Raw genomic sequence first — 12,407 nt, 5'->3', positions numbered from 1 at the left:
TTACATCTAGTTTACACATCTCTCTAACAAATGAATTCAGATTTTGATATAATCATGTGCATTTTTTTTTTTGTTTAAATCACATTCCTTTCTTAAATCTGTGATTACATCGTCGATGTGAAAAAGAAACGCATACTTGAACCAGATTATTCTTGTAGAGGCATGAAACTTTACAATGCTTGTGCACTTTGTTATTTTATATGGAATTTTCGCAATGCTCTAAATAAATTATCATAACCATTCACTCGCATTTTAATGCCACAGAGTTAACTAGATAGTTTTTTATCAATTAAGCAAAGCAGCAGTTTTCAGAGTAAATTGCGACCTCTTTACAAGATGTTAATACCGTTTGGGACACTATTTTGCATAGAAACAATGTAGATAGTAACAAGAGGACATTTACAAGGAATGTGCCTGAATTTCATTGAATGCAAGAGTTCAAAACAGTATCTCCTTGGAAAACTATTGGTTTGACGTAGTAGATGCCTTTCAATTTAAAGTTCTGGTGAACAAGTACTCCACAGCCACTCCAAATATGGTGTGCTTGGCCAAGAAGCAGGTTATAAATGTCTTCCCTTAACAATGTTGCTTAATATTTGCTAAGCACAAGCAGAGCTAGGGCAAGTTTATGATAATATTGACACAATAGATAGTTTCTTTTTGGGAATGAGAAAGGTTTCAATTGATTGATTGATTCTCACTTATTAGAAAGAGATGCTTTATAATCATAAAAACAATTCCAAAACATCACAAGATTGTTGTAGATGACAAACCATAACACAAGATGATTCCATGATAATACTCCCTGGATCTTTATCTCTACTTTCTATTCATGAACAAGACTTTCCTCGGCACGTACGTTTCAATGCAAGCAGTAAAAAAAACAAAATTCAACAAAACCACTACGCTAGTAAATAGCAGCAACTTCTCAAGATGCATAAAACTTGCATGTTTATTGCTCCTGTCAGAAAAAATTGCTAAAATAAATAGAACAACTTAACTAAAAGAATTCCGTGTCTTTGGGAAAGAAAAAACTAAGACCAAAGTACAGGCAATTGAGAAATCAAAATATATGACCTACTTTTCTTGTCTACAGACACAACCCTAATATGGGGAAAAATAAAAATCAATTGAACTATTACGTCCCTAAAGTAAAGCAAAAAGAGTTCTTTCAATTCGTAGGCCTTTACTATAATTTCAGAGTGGGCGCTGAAAATTGTAGATGCAAAACCATACAAAAAGAATCCGGTACACAGCTTCCCATGTTATATATAAAACCAACTAATCCAATGTGTAAAACACATTATCCAGGCATGCTGCACCTTATAACCCCTTTATAAGAAAGGAGCAAACCAATATCCACATGACATTTTGTCTACCTGCAACTTTGATGTTCAAAGTCTCCAGATTCATGTCTTGATCACGAAGAGAGGCTGCCGAAAAACATATGGGCTATTAGAGAATGATCAGAAATAGTGAGAACAAAATACTCTCTAAACTCGAATGAATTAAGGAAAAGTACTCGAAACTAAAACTGTGAAGCTCTCCGCAAAATCAAGATGAGACAAAATAACAAGGTACCACTTTCAGAAAATAGACTTACCATGTCAATAGCAACTGGCTTGCCGTCCTCAACAAGAATTTCAACAATTGTTCCTGATCGGTCAGCCTGAAATGTAAGCACACATAGCATAGACAGAAATGTAAGTGTTAACAATTTTAAACATGTGGCACTCGTATAATTTCTCAAAACAACATCAAATCACAAGTTTTTTCAAGGTATTAAAAAAATTTCCTATTTGGATACCAAGAACAAGCACATCATGCTCCCATGCATTTAGAAATCTTACCCCTACCAGTCTAAATCTATAGATACCATGGTGTTCTCTGAGCCCATAAAACTTAGAAATATCATTACAAGAGATAGAATTAACATGTACTCCAAGTTCCCTTTATGATGAAATATATCCAACTGCCTTCTTAATAAAATGCAAGCTGCTCATATGTATCTTGCTGTATCAGAGATTCAAAATATATGCAACAACAATGGTAATAAGAACATGGAGTCATGCACAAAAGCGATATGCTCTATCCTTCTATCTAAACAAATTTGTAGAAAGCTCTTGAAGTAACTCTCCTTGATTGATGTGCATGTCAAAGCCAGTGAAAATTGCTCCAAAGGCATCCAATAAGTTCTTAGATTTAATGTGAGGAGATGGTCGTAATGCCTAACAAACTTCTTTTGCAATTCAAATTCCATGAATCTATACAAAATCTAGAACTATTTTGGAGGGAGTGAGAGAAAGGGAGAGAGAGGGAGGTAGGAGAGAAAGGTAGAGGGAGGAAGGATGAGAGAGAGGAGGAGAGAGGGAGGGATAGAAAGATGGAGTTGGAAGAGGAGAGAGGGAGGGAAGAAGAAAGACATAGAGAGAGAAAAGTGGAGAGAGTGAGAGGAGTGACAAGGGAGAGATGAGGAGAGAGTGTATGTTTGCAGATGAGATAGAGAGACAAAGAAGGAGAGTTGGAGAGAGGGAGGGAGACAGTGACAGAGTTGGAAGGCGAAGAGAGGGGGAGAGACAGAGGGAGATAGAGATATCAATGGAAGGTGAAGGGAGGGAAGAAGAGAGAGATAGAGAGACAGAGAAAGAGAGAAAGAGAGATAGACATGGAGAGTCTGTGTGTGTGTTTGGGGGGTCAAATAGAGAGACAAAGGAGAGATGGAGGGAGATATAGATACAGGTAGAGGTCGGAGAGAGGATAGAAGACTTTTTGCATTAGATGCATTGAATCCAATGTAGATGGTGATTTCTAATCCTATTTGATTGTTTGCACTGAAGGAGATAAACTAAAGGAGAAGGGAGAGGAGGAATGAAGAGAGAGAGGAGAGGAGTGAGAGAGGGAGAAAAGGGTAAGAGAGAGAGAGAGGGAGACACAAAGATGAAGGGGGGGAGAGAGGGGGAGAGGGAGAGGAAGATAGTGACAGGGTTGAAGGGCAAAGAGAGAGAGAGAGAGAGATAGGAGAGAAAGGGAGAGAAAGGAAGGACGAAAGAGAGGACTTGAGAGAGAGGAGGAGAGAGGGAGGGACAAACAGATGGAGTTGGAAGAGGTGAGAGGTAGGGAAGAAGAAAGACATAGAGAGTGAAAAGTGAAGAGAGAGAGAGGAGTGACAAGGGAGAGATGGAGAGAATGTGTGTATGTTTGGGGGCGAAATAGAGAGACAAAGAAGGACAGATGGAGGAAGATACATATATAGATGGAGGGGGAGAGAGGGAAGAAGATTTCTTGCACTAGATGCATTGATTTTAGTGTAGTTGTTGATTTATAATCCTATTTGATTGTTTGCACTAGATGCACTGATTTCAATGTATATGTTGATTTCTAATCCTATTCGATTGCTTGCACTAGATGCATTGATTTCAATGTAGGTGTTGAATTCTAATTCTATTCGATTGCTTGCACTAGATGCATTGATTTCAGTGTAGATGTTGATTTCTAATTATATTTGATTGCTTGCACTAGATGCAATGATTTTAGTGTAGATGTTAATTTCTAATGGATTGTTAAAATTGGCAACTAGGGCCAAATTCCACCTTCGGACAACTCATTTGATGGAGATGATGATTGCATTGGATTCCTCTTTTCAAGAGGTCCAAGATTGATATAAAGATCATCTCATTCGGACAAGCAGAAGTGAGATTTTGAATTTAAGACCGCACATTTGCAAATTGTTCAAGTCGGCCTCAGCTTAATGTAGGCACAAGAAGCTCAATGGATGTGTCTCTTCACTCACAATGAAGTGTATAAATAGAAGAGACCTCACACCTCATTTGGACATCCTTCACTCACAAATTCTTCTATCTCTCTTCATCGGATTGGTTCGTATAGCTTGGGGAAGCCTCTCTCTCTCTCTCTCACATGTGGCAAGGAGGACGATTTTCTGAGCAAAAAATTACAGGCCGAATTTCAGACTTCAGGATAAGCGTTGACAGAGGATATTTTGACCTGCTTTGACTGCGGTTTTGAGAAAAAAATTGGTTTCTTTAGGCCGCATTGACTGGCACATAAATTGAGGATTTTGGAGTTGTTTGGCCTGCGTTGACGACAGATTGACCAAGTTTGACCAGAGTTTTGTGACTATTTTGGGTTGACTTTGACCACTGCTGGAGGCCGAATTAGACTTCCTTTGACTGAGCTTCAAAGGAGGTGTTTCATTGTTGTTTTGACTACGGCTGAAGTTTGACTGTAGAATTTGACAGGGCTGATTTGACTTTGTATTGGGCTAGTCAATTTGACTTTTGTACTTTCTCTCACTATTGAACTATTGAATAATAATAATAATAATTGATCAAAGGGTTTTCCCCACATTGGGGTTTTTCCCTGGCATCTGCCAAATCCAGTGTCCTCTTCTCTTGGCTTGTCTTCTGCATTTGTTTTATGTTCTATTTGCATTTACTGTCAATGTGATTAATGGTTAATGTGATTGCTACTCAAAATAATTGGAAATTGTTATTGGGTTGCTAAAGGAACATTGAAGTAAATTGTGCTAAGCATATGGAACATACCATTGTTATCTAAAATTAACATGGTATCAGATCTCGAGTAAAGACAAAGCCCAAGCAAGAGTGAGAAAAGCAATCACTAAGGAAAGTTGTTGGACTACCTTCAATGACGACTACATCATACTTCAAATCTGAGGACAAGCTTAAGGACAAATCCGACTATCATGCATGGAAGATGTCTCTAGATTTGACTTTAGAAGAGAATGATGCTATGGGCTATGTAAAGGGAAGAGTGGTGGAATCTCCTTCAAATGCATTGGCTACTGCTAAAACAAAGTACAAGAAAGGTGAGGTCAAAGCTAAGAAAATTATTGTAGATTCCATTCACAAGCCTTTGGTTGCATATATTTCGAATCTGGAAACATCTAAGGAGATGTATGACAAGTTGGTCGGGATGTTCAAAGTAAACAATGCAAATCAAGTCCTCTTTCTCAAGAACAAGTTGAAAGACATCAAGATAGATAGAGGAGAGTCCATTCAATCCTACTTCATGAGGATTACCGAAATCAAAAATGATCTCCTATTTATTGGAGAAGTTGTTGGTGACAAGGAGCTCACTCTTATTTCACTTGGAGGTCTTACAAGAGAATGGGATGTGTTTAACACCACCATCCTCAACAATGACAAGATTCCGGGTTTTGATGAATTATTGGCTAGATGCACTCAAGAAGAAATAAGGATGATGGAAATAGATAAGCCCTCAAATGAAAATAATCCTGTCGCTTACTCCGCTCATGCTAAAAGGAAGAACAATGTTGGTCCAAGGTTACTTGGGAAGCGGGAGCGGGGAGCAACATTTTCAAAAACTCCCAGTCCGGGAGCGAATTGGGAGCGAATTTTTATATAACATAATATAATATAATATATATTTTTATAACATAATATATATTTTTATATATTATATATGTCAACAAAAGCATGTAGAATGATGAAATAGATATAAAAAGCATAAAAACATAAATTGAACCATATAACATCAATCATCTAGAAGTTATAATCTTCATCAACCACGTCCACAAGTTAGTAACATACAACATATCGAGTCTCATGATTCATCAATATTAATGTTTCAAGCTTTCAAAATTCAATACATAACATTTATCATCACTGATCACCTAAATTATATAAAAATTCTAACATGAAATGAAATGTTATAAAATGAAATGAAATGAAACAACCTTCAACTTTCACAAAGCATCATTTTCATAATTCATTACCAATGAGTTATAATTGCCAAATTCAAACTTCAAACTTAAATTGTCATATATTGTTTACGAAAAACATCATGATAAATAAGAAAGAGTCAACGGTTATAAAAACTACTAGAAAAGACAAGTAAATCTATTATCTATTGCTAATGCTTGGGGTTCTTGAGTCTTGTCACCATGAGAAATGTCTAATTTTTTAGTCTTGTTAGAAAATCAGGATCTTTGTCATTAATATCACCCTCTAAGCATTGATATACAGAGGTATCTTTGTCTTTACCTCTAGATCTGTATAGGGATCTTTGTCATTGATATCACCCTCATAAGCATTAAAATAAGATAGAAAAAACATAGCATGTAAAGTCAAGATTTTGTTTGTACATTTTTAGTAGGGTCATGATAGAGGAGTTCAACAACCAATGTCACTAACATCAAGGTACATAAAGGGATTGGTGCTCTTGATTAAATACGAGTTCCATACCCTAATACATGACAAAATCCAATGGAAACATTGCAATCCCCCAAACATGAAATCCTGAAAAACTGATAAGTCTGCTGGATTTGGATGAGATCTAAAATTCTACTTTCTCCATTTGAAATCCAATGAGGTCAAAACCACTCTCAAACATCTCGAGTCATTTCATGGTAAGGTTTAAAATTTAAGTAAAAGGATGAAAATGAAGATTAAGAAGAACGTCATTTTTACTTTAAGAATTTAACATTACCATGAATCACATATCAATACTAGGGCCATAGGCTTGATCATTAAGTTGCCCCACTCAAAATTTATTGTTTCTTTGAAAAATAATTGCATTGGGAATGTTTTTGCAAAAAAGGATAGGGAGCGAAAATTTCGCTCCAGTGGTCGCTCTCGAAGGGATCGCACTCCAAGAGAGGGTTCCCGGGGGGGAGCCACTCCCTGGCAACCCTGGGTTCCCCTTGTGTCAGGTCCTGTGACGAATTCAGATTGATATCCTACGTCAAGTACATGGACATGGATAAGGAGAATGGTGGATTGGATAAGCATTTTGGATAGACATTCTTGAGTCATGTATTGTGATGGATTAGGATGGAGATCCTAAGTCAAGTACTTGGACTTGGATAAAGAATGGTCTGGTGGACAAACATTTCCTTGAGGAAAATGGTCCGGGTATCCAAGGTGGAGTATGTACCTCAAAGAGGCAGTACAGTGTCCCATGGAATGCCTGCCAACATTGTGCTTTGATCTTGTGGAGAGATAGAGTGTACCTGTCAAGGCCTTGGTAATGTTATAATGTTGGCTATGATGATCCTATCATCATTGATGCTTATCAATCCAGATCCCTTCTTATGTGAATATTTAAACTTGGGATAGACATGTTGAGTCATTATGAATACCTCCCTAGTTAAGAGGGAGTGTTGGAAAAGTAACTAGGTTCGGTCTTCATAATCATCTTTGTACTTGTACCAAAAGCAAAAAGGAGAAAAAGAATATTATTTTTCAAGCATGGTTTTCATACTCAAATTGTTTTGTTATCTAGGTCAAGCATGTTCTTCATGTTCCTAGGTTTTAATGAGTCAAAAGAGTCGTTGTCATATGTAAAAGACCCATTTGGGCAAATTGTAACAAGAAAGAAGAAATATTTTTTATACTAGAAAGTCAATTGTCTCCCAAGACCAAGTCGGCCTTACCAGAGAAAGTTGGCCTAGGAGAGGCCTATTTGACTCCTTGAGAAGGGTATATATTGGAAGAGTCTTCGGCCTATTTGGCAAACTCATTCTGTGAAAAATCGTTGAAATGAAGCAACTGGAATTAATTATCCTAACTGATTATTCAGTTTATTAATTTTATGATTAATATCGAATTAATCACACTGTAATTTCTTCACAAATAAAATAAACATTGTAGAAATAAAAATGTTGGAAACTAAGAAATACCAGCACACACACAAATTATGACACCATTATTTTTTGACAAATGTCCCTGGAAAACCCAATGTGGGAAAACCAGTGCAGCAGTGAGGGTTTTATTATTATGCAACAACAGAATTCCTGAGTACAATAAAATGTCGCCAGACTGGCGATTCTACCCAAGAGAAATACTCGCAAAAATATACTAGGGAATTTTACCCTCTCTCCAATCAATCTCGGCACCTCACTGCCTCTGAAAAGCAAGTCGTCCACCATGCTCTGCGCAGGCTCTGCATCACCCCTACGTAGGCTGCCAAACGCTGAGCCCGAAACTCCTAGAAATCAAGTCATCCTACTTGTTGTTGACTAGGAAACTGCCTCTCCAGCACTTTGGCAAATCTTCCCAGCCTCTGGAACTGAAAAGTCGCTTCTCCTCAACTAAATTGAACTACTCAATTGAGGCTCTTTGCTACCCCTGCACAGCGTCCTAGAGATGAATTTTGTCCTCCACTTTCTGACTCTTTGGAACTGGAATTTCCTCTGGAATACTGCTCTACTACCCCATTACCACCTGCTACTCGATCTACTGGATCGATTTCTCCTGCTAAATCACCTGCACTAGAAAACTAAATTGCCCAACCCATTGAGTATCTACACTGGTCTATCCTCCATCTACCCATCGACCTCTTCTTATAATCTCTAGTTGGGACTCCAACGACCACGATTAAAACTTAATCGACAATTGAGATCATCTCCAAGTCGATCTGTGTGAGTTTCTAGAAAATTCTCACCTTTCTCAATTAATTACTATTAATTAATCGTTTTTCCTAACTTAGACTTGGGAATTTTTTAATTATGGTCAATTAATTTAATCGAGGCATCTCTGGGTGGAATTTCCAAAAACGATTTCTGGATTTTAGAGAACTCGTGCTTTAGCCTCTCCACGAAGTTTTGAAACTAGAACACCATCCGATGCTACAAAATCTACACTCCCTCTTAGCGAGGAAGGTGTTCTCTCCAATTAGTGCTACACAACTGTCACAACACCCTGTCTCTGCAACATCCTCCAACCACACTGTCGATGTCTGACAACTGTAGCTATCAACCATTGTCCACCAACTACTACGATAACTCAAGTTCATCTGCCACTGCAATTCCCTCTCAACTTTGTTGCTGCTACTACAACGACTACAACTAAGAAGCATACAAAATATTGTGTCGTTGCTACTGAAATCGGTTCTCCACTACACCCATTTGTTCTCTGAAATAGATGAACTTAGCTCTCCCTAGAGCTTTCGTTAGTATATCTACAACTTGCTCTGCTGTGGGAACATACTGTAGTTGGACGGCTCCGCATTGCATACAATCTCTGATGAAATGACATTGAATATCTATGTGTTTCGACTTGTCATGAAACACTGGATTCTCAAAAAGCTTGATGCGACTTTGATTGTCACAATAAACACTGGTCACCTGCATCCTCTGCCTAAACAAGCTTACAAGCAACTTCCGAAGCCATATAGCTTCGCATGTAGTTGTGCTAGCTACCATATGCTCTAGCTCAGTGCTACCGACTTCTGCTTTCTGCTGCACAAAGAAGCCATCCATGATCAAACGCTGAAGCAGTACCCAGAGATACTTTTCCTGTCCATTGAATTGCCTTCCCAAGCTGCATCTGTGAACCCACATAGTCTAACGTTGTCCCCTCGATTATATTTCAACCAATACTCTATTGTGTCGTGCACCTACTTCAAAATGCGCCTTGCTGCTGACTAATGCAGTCTCTTCGGTTCCATCGTAAACTGACTGAGTATTGACCACAAAGCAGATATCTGGCCTAGTGTTGACCACATACATGAGAGAATCGATGAGTTGTCTATACAAGGTGGGGTCAACATCCTTGTCATCCAATGCGTCTATCTTCTTCCAGTTGGTGATCATGGGTGTAGACATGGGTCTACAATCCTGCATTTTGAATCTCTTCAAAATATCTGTAGCATATCTCCCTTGACCAAAGAAGATCTCACCGTCCTTCTACCACACTTCCAATCCTAGGAAATAGTGCATCAACCCCAAATCCTTCATATCAAACTTTCCTGTCAGGTTCCTCTTGCAGTGCTCTATGAGACTTGATGACCCTGTTTGGAAGAGATCATCCACATGCAATACTAAGATGAGTGGCTCATCCTCTACCATCAAATAGTAAAGGTTGGGATTTGTGTCACTCTTGACGAATCCCTTCTGCAGCAAGTAGTTGTCAATCTGACCATACAATGCCCTGGGAACCTGCTTGAGCATGTATAGAGCTTTCTCCAGCCTGCACACATGTGTGCGCCTTTCATGAGTCTCGAAGCCCTCTGATTGCTCTGTGTAAACAACGTCCTTTATCACCTCGTTCAAGAATGTTGTCTTGACGTCCATCTAGTGAATTTGCCACCCCATCTGAGATGCTAGGGATATAACTCATAGGCTATCCCTTCTTTTTGTGCATACCCCTTTTCCACGAGTCCAGCCTTGTACTTCTCCACGTTGCCATTTGCAATGTACTTGATCTTGTATATCCAATGTGAATCTACAACTAACCTGTCCTTAAGTCATGGCACCACCTCCCAAACATCGTTCGTCATGATAGAACTGTACTCTACCATGGCATCCACCCACACCTGATGTTATATGGCCTCCTGAACGCTGGAACAGTGTTGCATGAAACCCCCCCCCAAAGGATCCAAACCAAGAATCGCGGCTCGTACAGATCCATGGGGGATCCGCCATCGGATCTGCGGTTCAGAATTTCAGAACCGCAGATCGGGCTGGCGAAGACGGTTCTTGGAAATTCGGAACCGTGTCGGCCTGATCCATGGTTCTAGATTCCGAACCGCAGATCCAACAATAGATCCTCCCCGGATCCACAATGGATCGAGCACGGATCCACAATGGATCGAGCACGGATCCATACGAATCCAAAGGAAGACAACGATTCCACAGGGTTCTAAATATCTTTTTTATTTTTTCTTTGACTTAAGTTGGGTTGGGGCTTCTCAGACACTCCCAAAGTGCTCCCTTGATGCTTCTTAGATGCTCCCTCATGGTAATGTTAAATTCTTGAAGTAAAAGAAAATAAAGGAGAATGTCACTTTTACTTAAATTTTTAACATTACCATGAAATGAGAGTGGTTCCAGCCTCATCAGACTTCATATGGAGAAAATAGAATTTCATATCTTATTCAAAATTCAGTGAAATTAACAGTTTTCAAGAATTCAAGATCAATGGGATTGTGGCGTTTCATTAGATTATATCATGTATGAGTATGTGATTAGCATTTAATCAAGAGCACGAAGCCCTATATGTACCCTAGTGTTGGTGGTATTTATTGTTTAACTCCTTTGTCATGCCCTTAGCAAAAAATTACCTTTCAATCAAGTCAATATCATCGATCAAGCATGTTAAGCTTTTTCTACCATATTTAAGGCTTGGACTAAGTAGTTTGATCAAAATTGGGCAATGTTGATTAATATCCCTAGACAATCAAGGTAGAGGCAAAGGCTAGACAAGAGGAGAAGAATCTAGATTCTAGATGGTTAATGCATCTAAATGGTTGATGCTCGAATAATTAATCATTAATGTACAATGGATGCCATATATATCTTGATTTAAGTACAATATGCGTGCTTCCATATCTTCTACAACTAATTTGGTATTTTAATGCTTTTTTAATATAAATACGAAAAAATATAAAATATATATATAGTAGACGCTTCGCTTCCAAGATTTTTGGGAGATGACACTTCCGCGTCCCCGATTCCAAAAAACGTCCCTGTGTTCATCGTAGGAACTCCAATGAACTCTTTTGCATGTCTCAATGTCTGACGAACTTCTCTGCTAGTTCGACCACTAGTGGTGGGAGGCCCAACCATCTCCTCCTCCATCTGCGTCTGTTGCTCCGTTTGTTGTGAACTCAATGGATCCCCTACACCTAAGGAAATGCTAGTACTGGTCATTGTATTATATCCCTGCGACTATCCTATTGGCTGCCCTTGTGGCTACCCTTGCTGCTAGACCAATGGAGCTTCTATTAGATCACTCTAATCTCCTGTTGGCATCTCACAAGACTTCTTGAAGGCTCTGTCCTCCATGAACTTCACGTCATGTCTCACTATGATCTTCCTGCTTCTAGGAACATACAACCTGTATGCCTTTGAGGTTTCACTATACCCAACTAGAAACCCCTTCTTCGCAATCTGATCCAATTTGGTACGCTTCTCATCTGGTACATGGTGTGAAAAATCGGTTACCCGATTCCTACTGCAACACACTAATAATATTTCAACTAATTGTTAAATTAATTGAACAAGTTAATTGCAGTCTTCTATGGCAAACACTAAAATACATATACTGCAGCCTACACCAAAATAAACTGCGGAAACTAAATATAGCACAGAAGAGAAATAATATGCACACACATCTAAATAGTTATTTTTGGACAAACGTCCTCAAAAAAACCTAGTGTGGGAAAGTCGGTGATGCAGCTGAGGGTTTTATTATTTAGTAGTAATTTTAGTACAATTCGTTGGATGCCCCACTATTATCTGATACAGAGAGAAACTAGAAAAAACAAATAGTGAGATGATCTCACCCTGTCACTATAAGAATCTGACCCTGATCTCGCTGGAAAGATACTTTGCGTCGCTTCTACCTCAGCCACTACGCAGAACTGCGTCAACCCTATGCAGTTTTGTGTCACCTCTGTTGGGG

The 12,407-nt window shown here is 38.8% G+C and overlaps 1 protein-coding gene across 2 annotated transcripts in view; it reads right to left on the bottom strand.

Annotated features, from left to right (window-relative positions):
- Nucleotides 1-934: 934 nt before the first annotated feature.
- Nucleotides 935-12,407, bottom strand: part of LOC149225012 (biotin carboxyl carrier protein of acetyl-CoA carboxylase, chloroplastic-like) — a 58,397-nt gene continuing 46,924 nt past the window's right edge. For both annotated transcript variants that reach the window (XM_089386412.1, XM_089386413.1), the window contains exons 6-7: nucleotides 1,604-1,669; nucleotides 935-1,433 (exon numbers count right to left, since the gene is read on the bottom strand). In XM_089386412.1, coding sequence (XP_089242538.1) covers nucleotides 1,410-1,433; nucleotides 1,604-1,669 — 90 coding nt within the window. In that variant the 3' untranslated portion in view covers nucleotides 935-1,409. The remainder of the gene's footprint in view (nucleotides 1,434-1,603; nucleotides 1,670-12,407) is intronic.

The sequence above is a fragment of the Pinus tabuliformis genome, chromosome Q (assembly GCF_031772625.1).
Source record: "Pinus tabuliformis cultivar Carrire ecotype Pingquan chromosome Q, CPIR1, whole genome shotgun sequence".
NCBI classification, from domain to species: domain Eukaryota; kingdom Viridiplantae; phylum Streptophyta; class Pinopsida; order Pinales; family Pinaceae; genus Pinus; species Pinus tabuliformis.
Note: the sequence above shows the minus strand (reverse complement) of the source record. Positions and strands in the feature narration are given on the sequence as shown.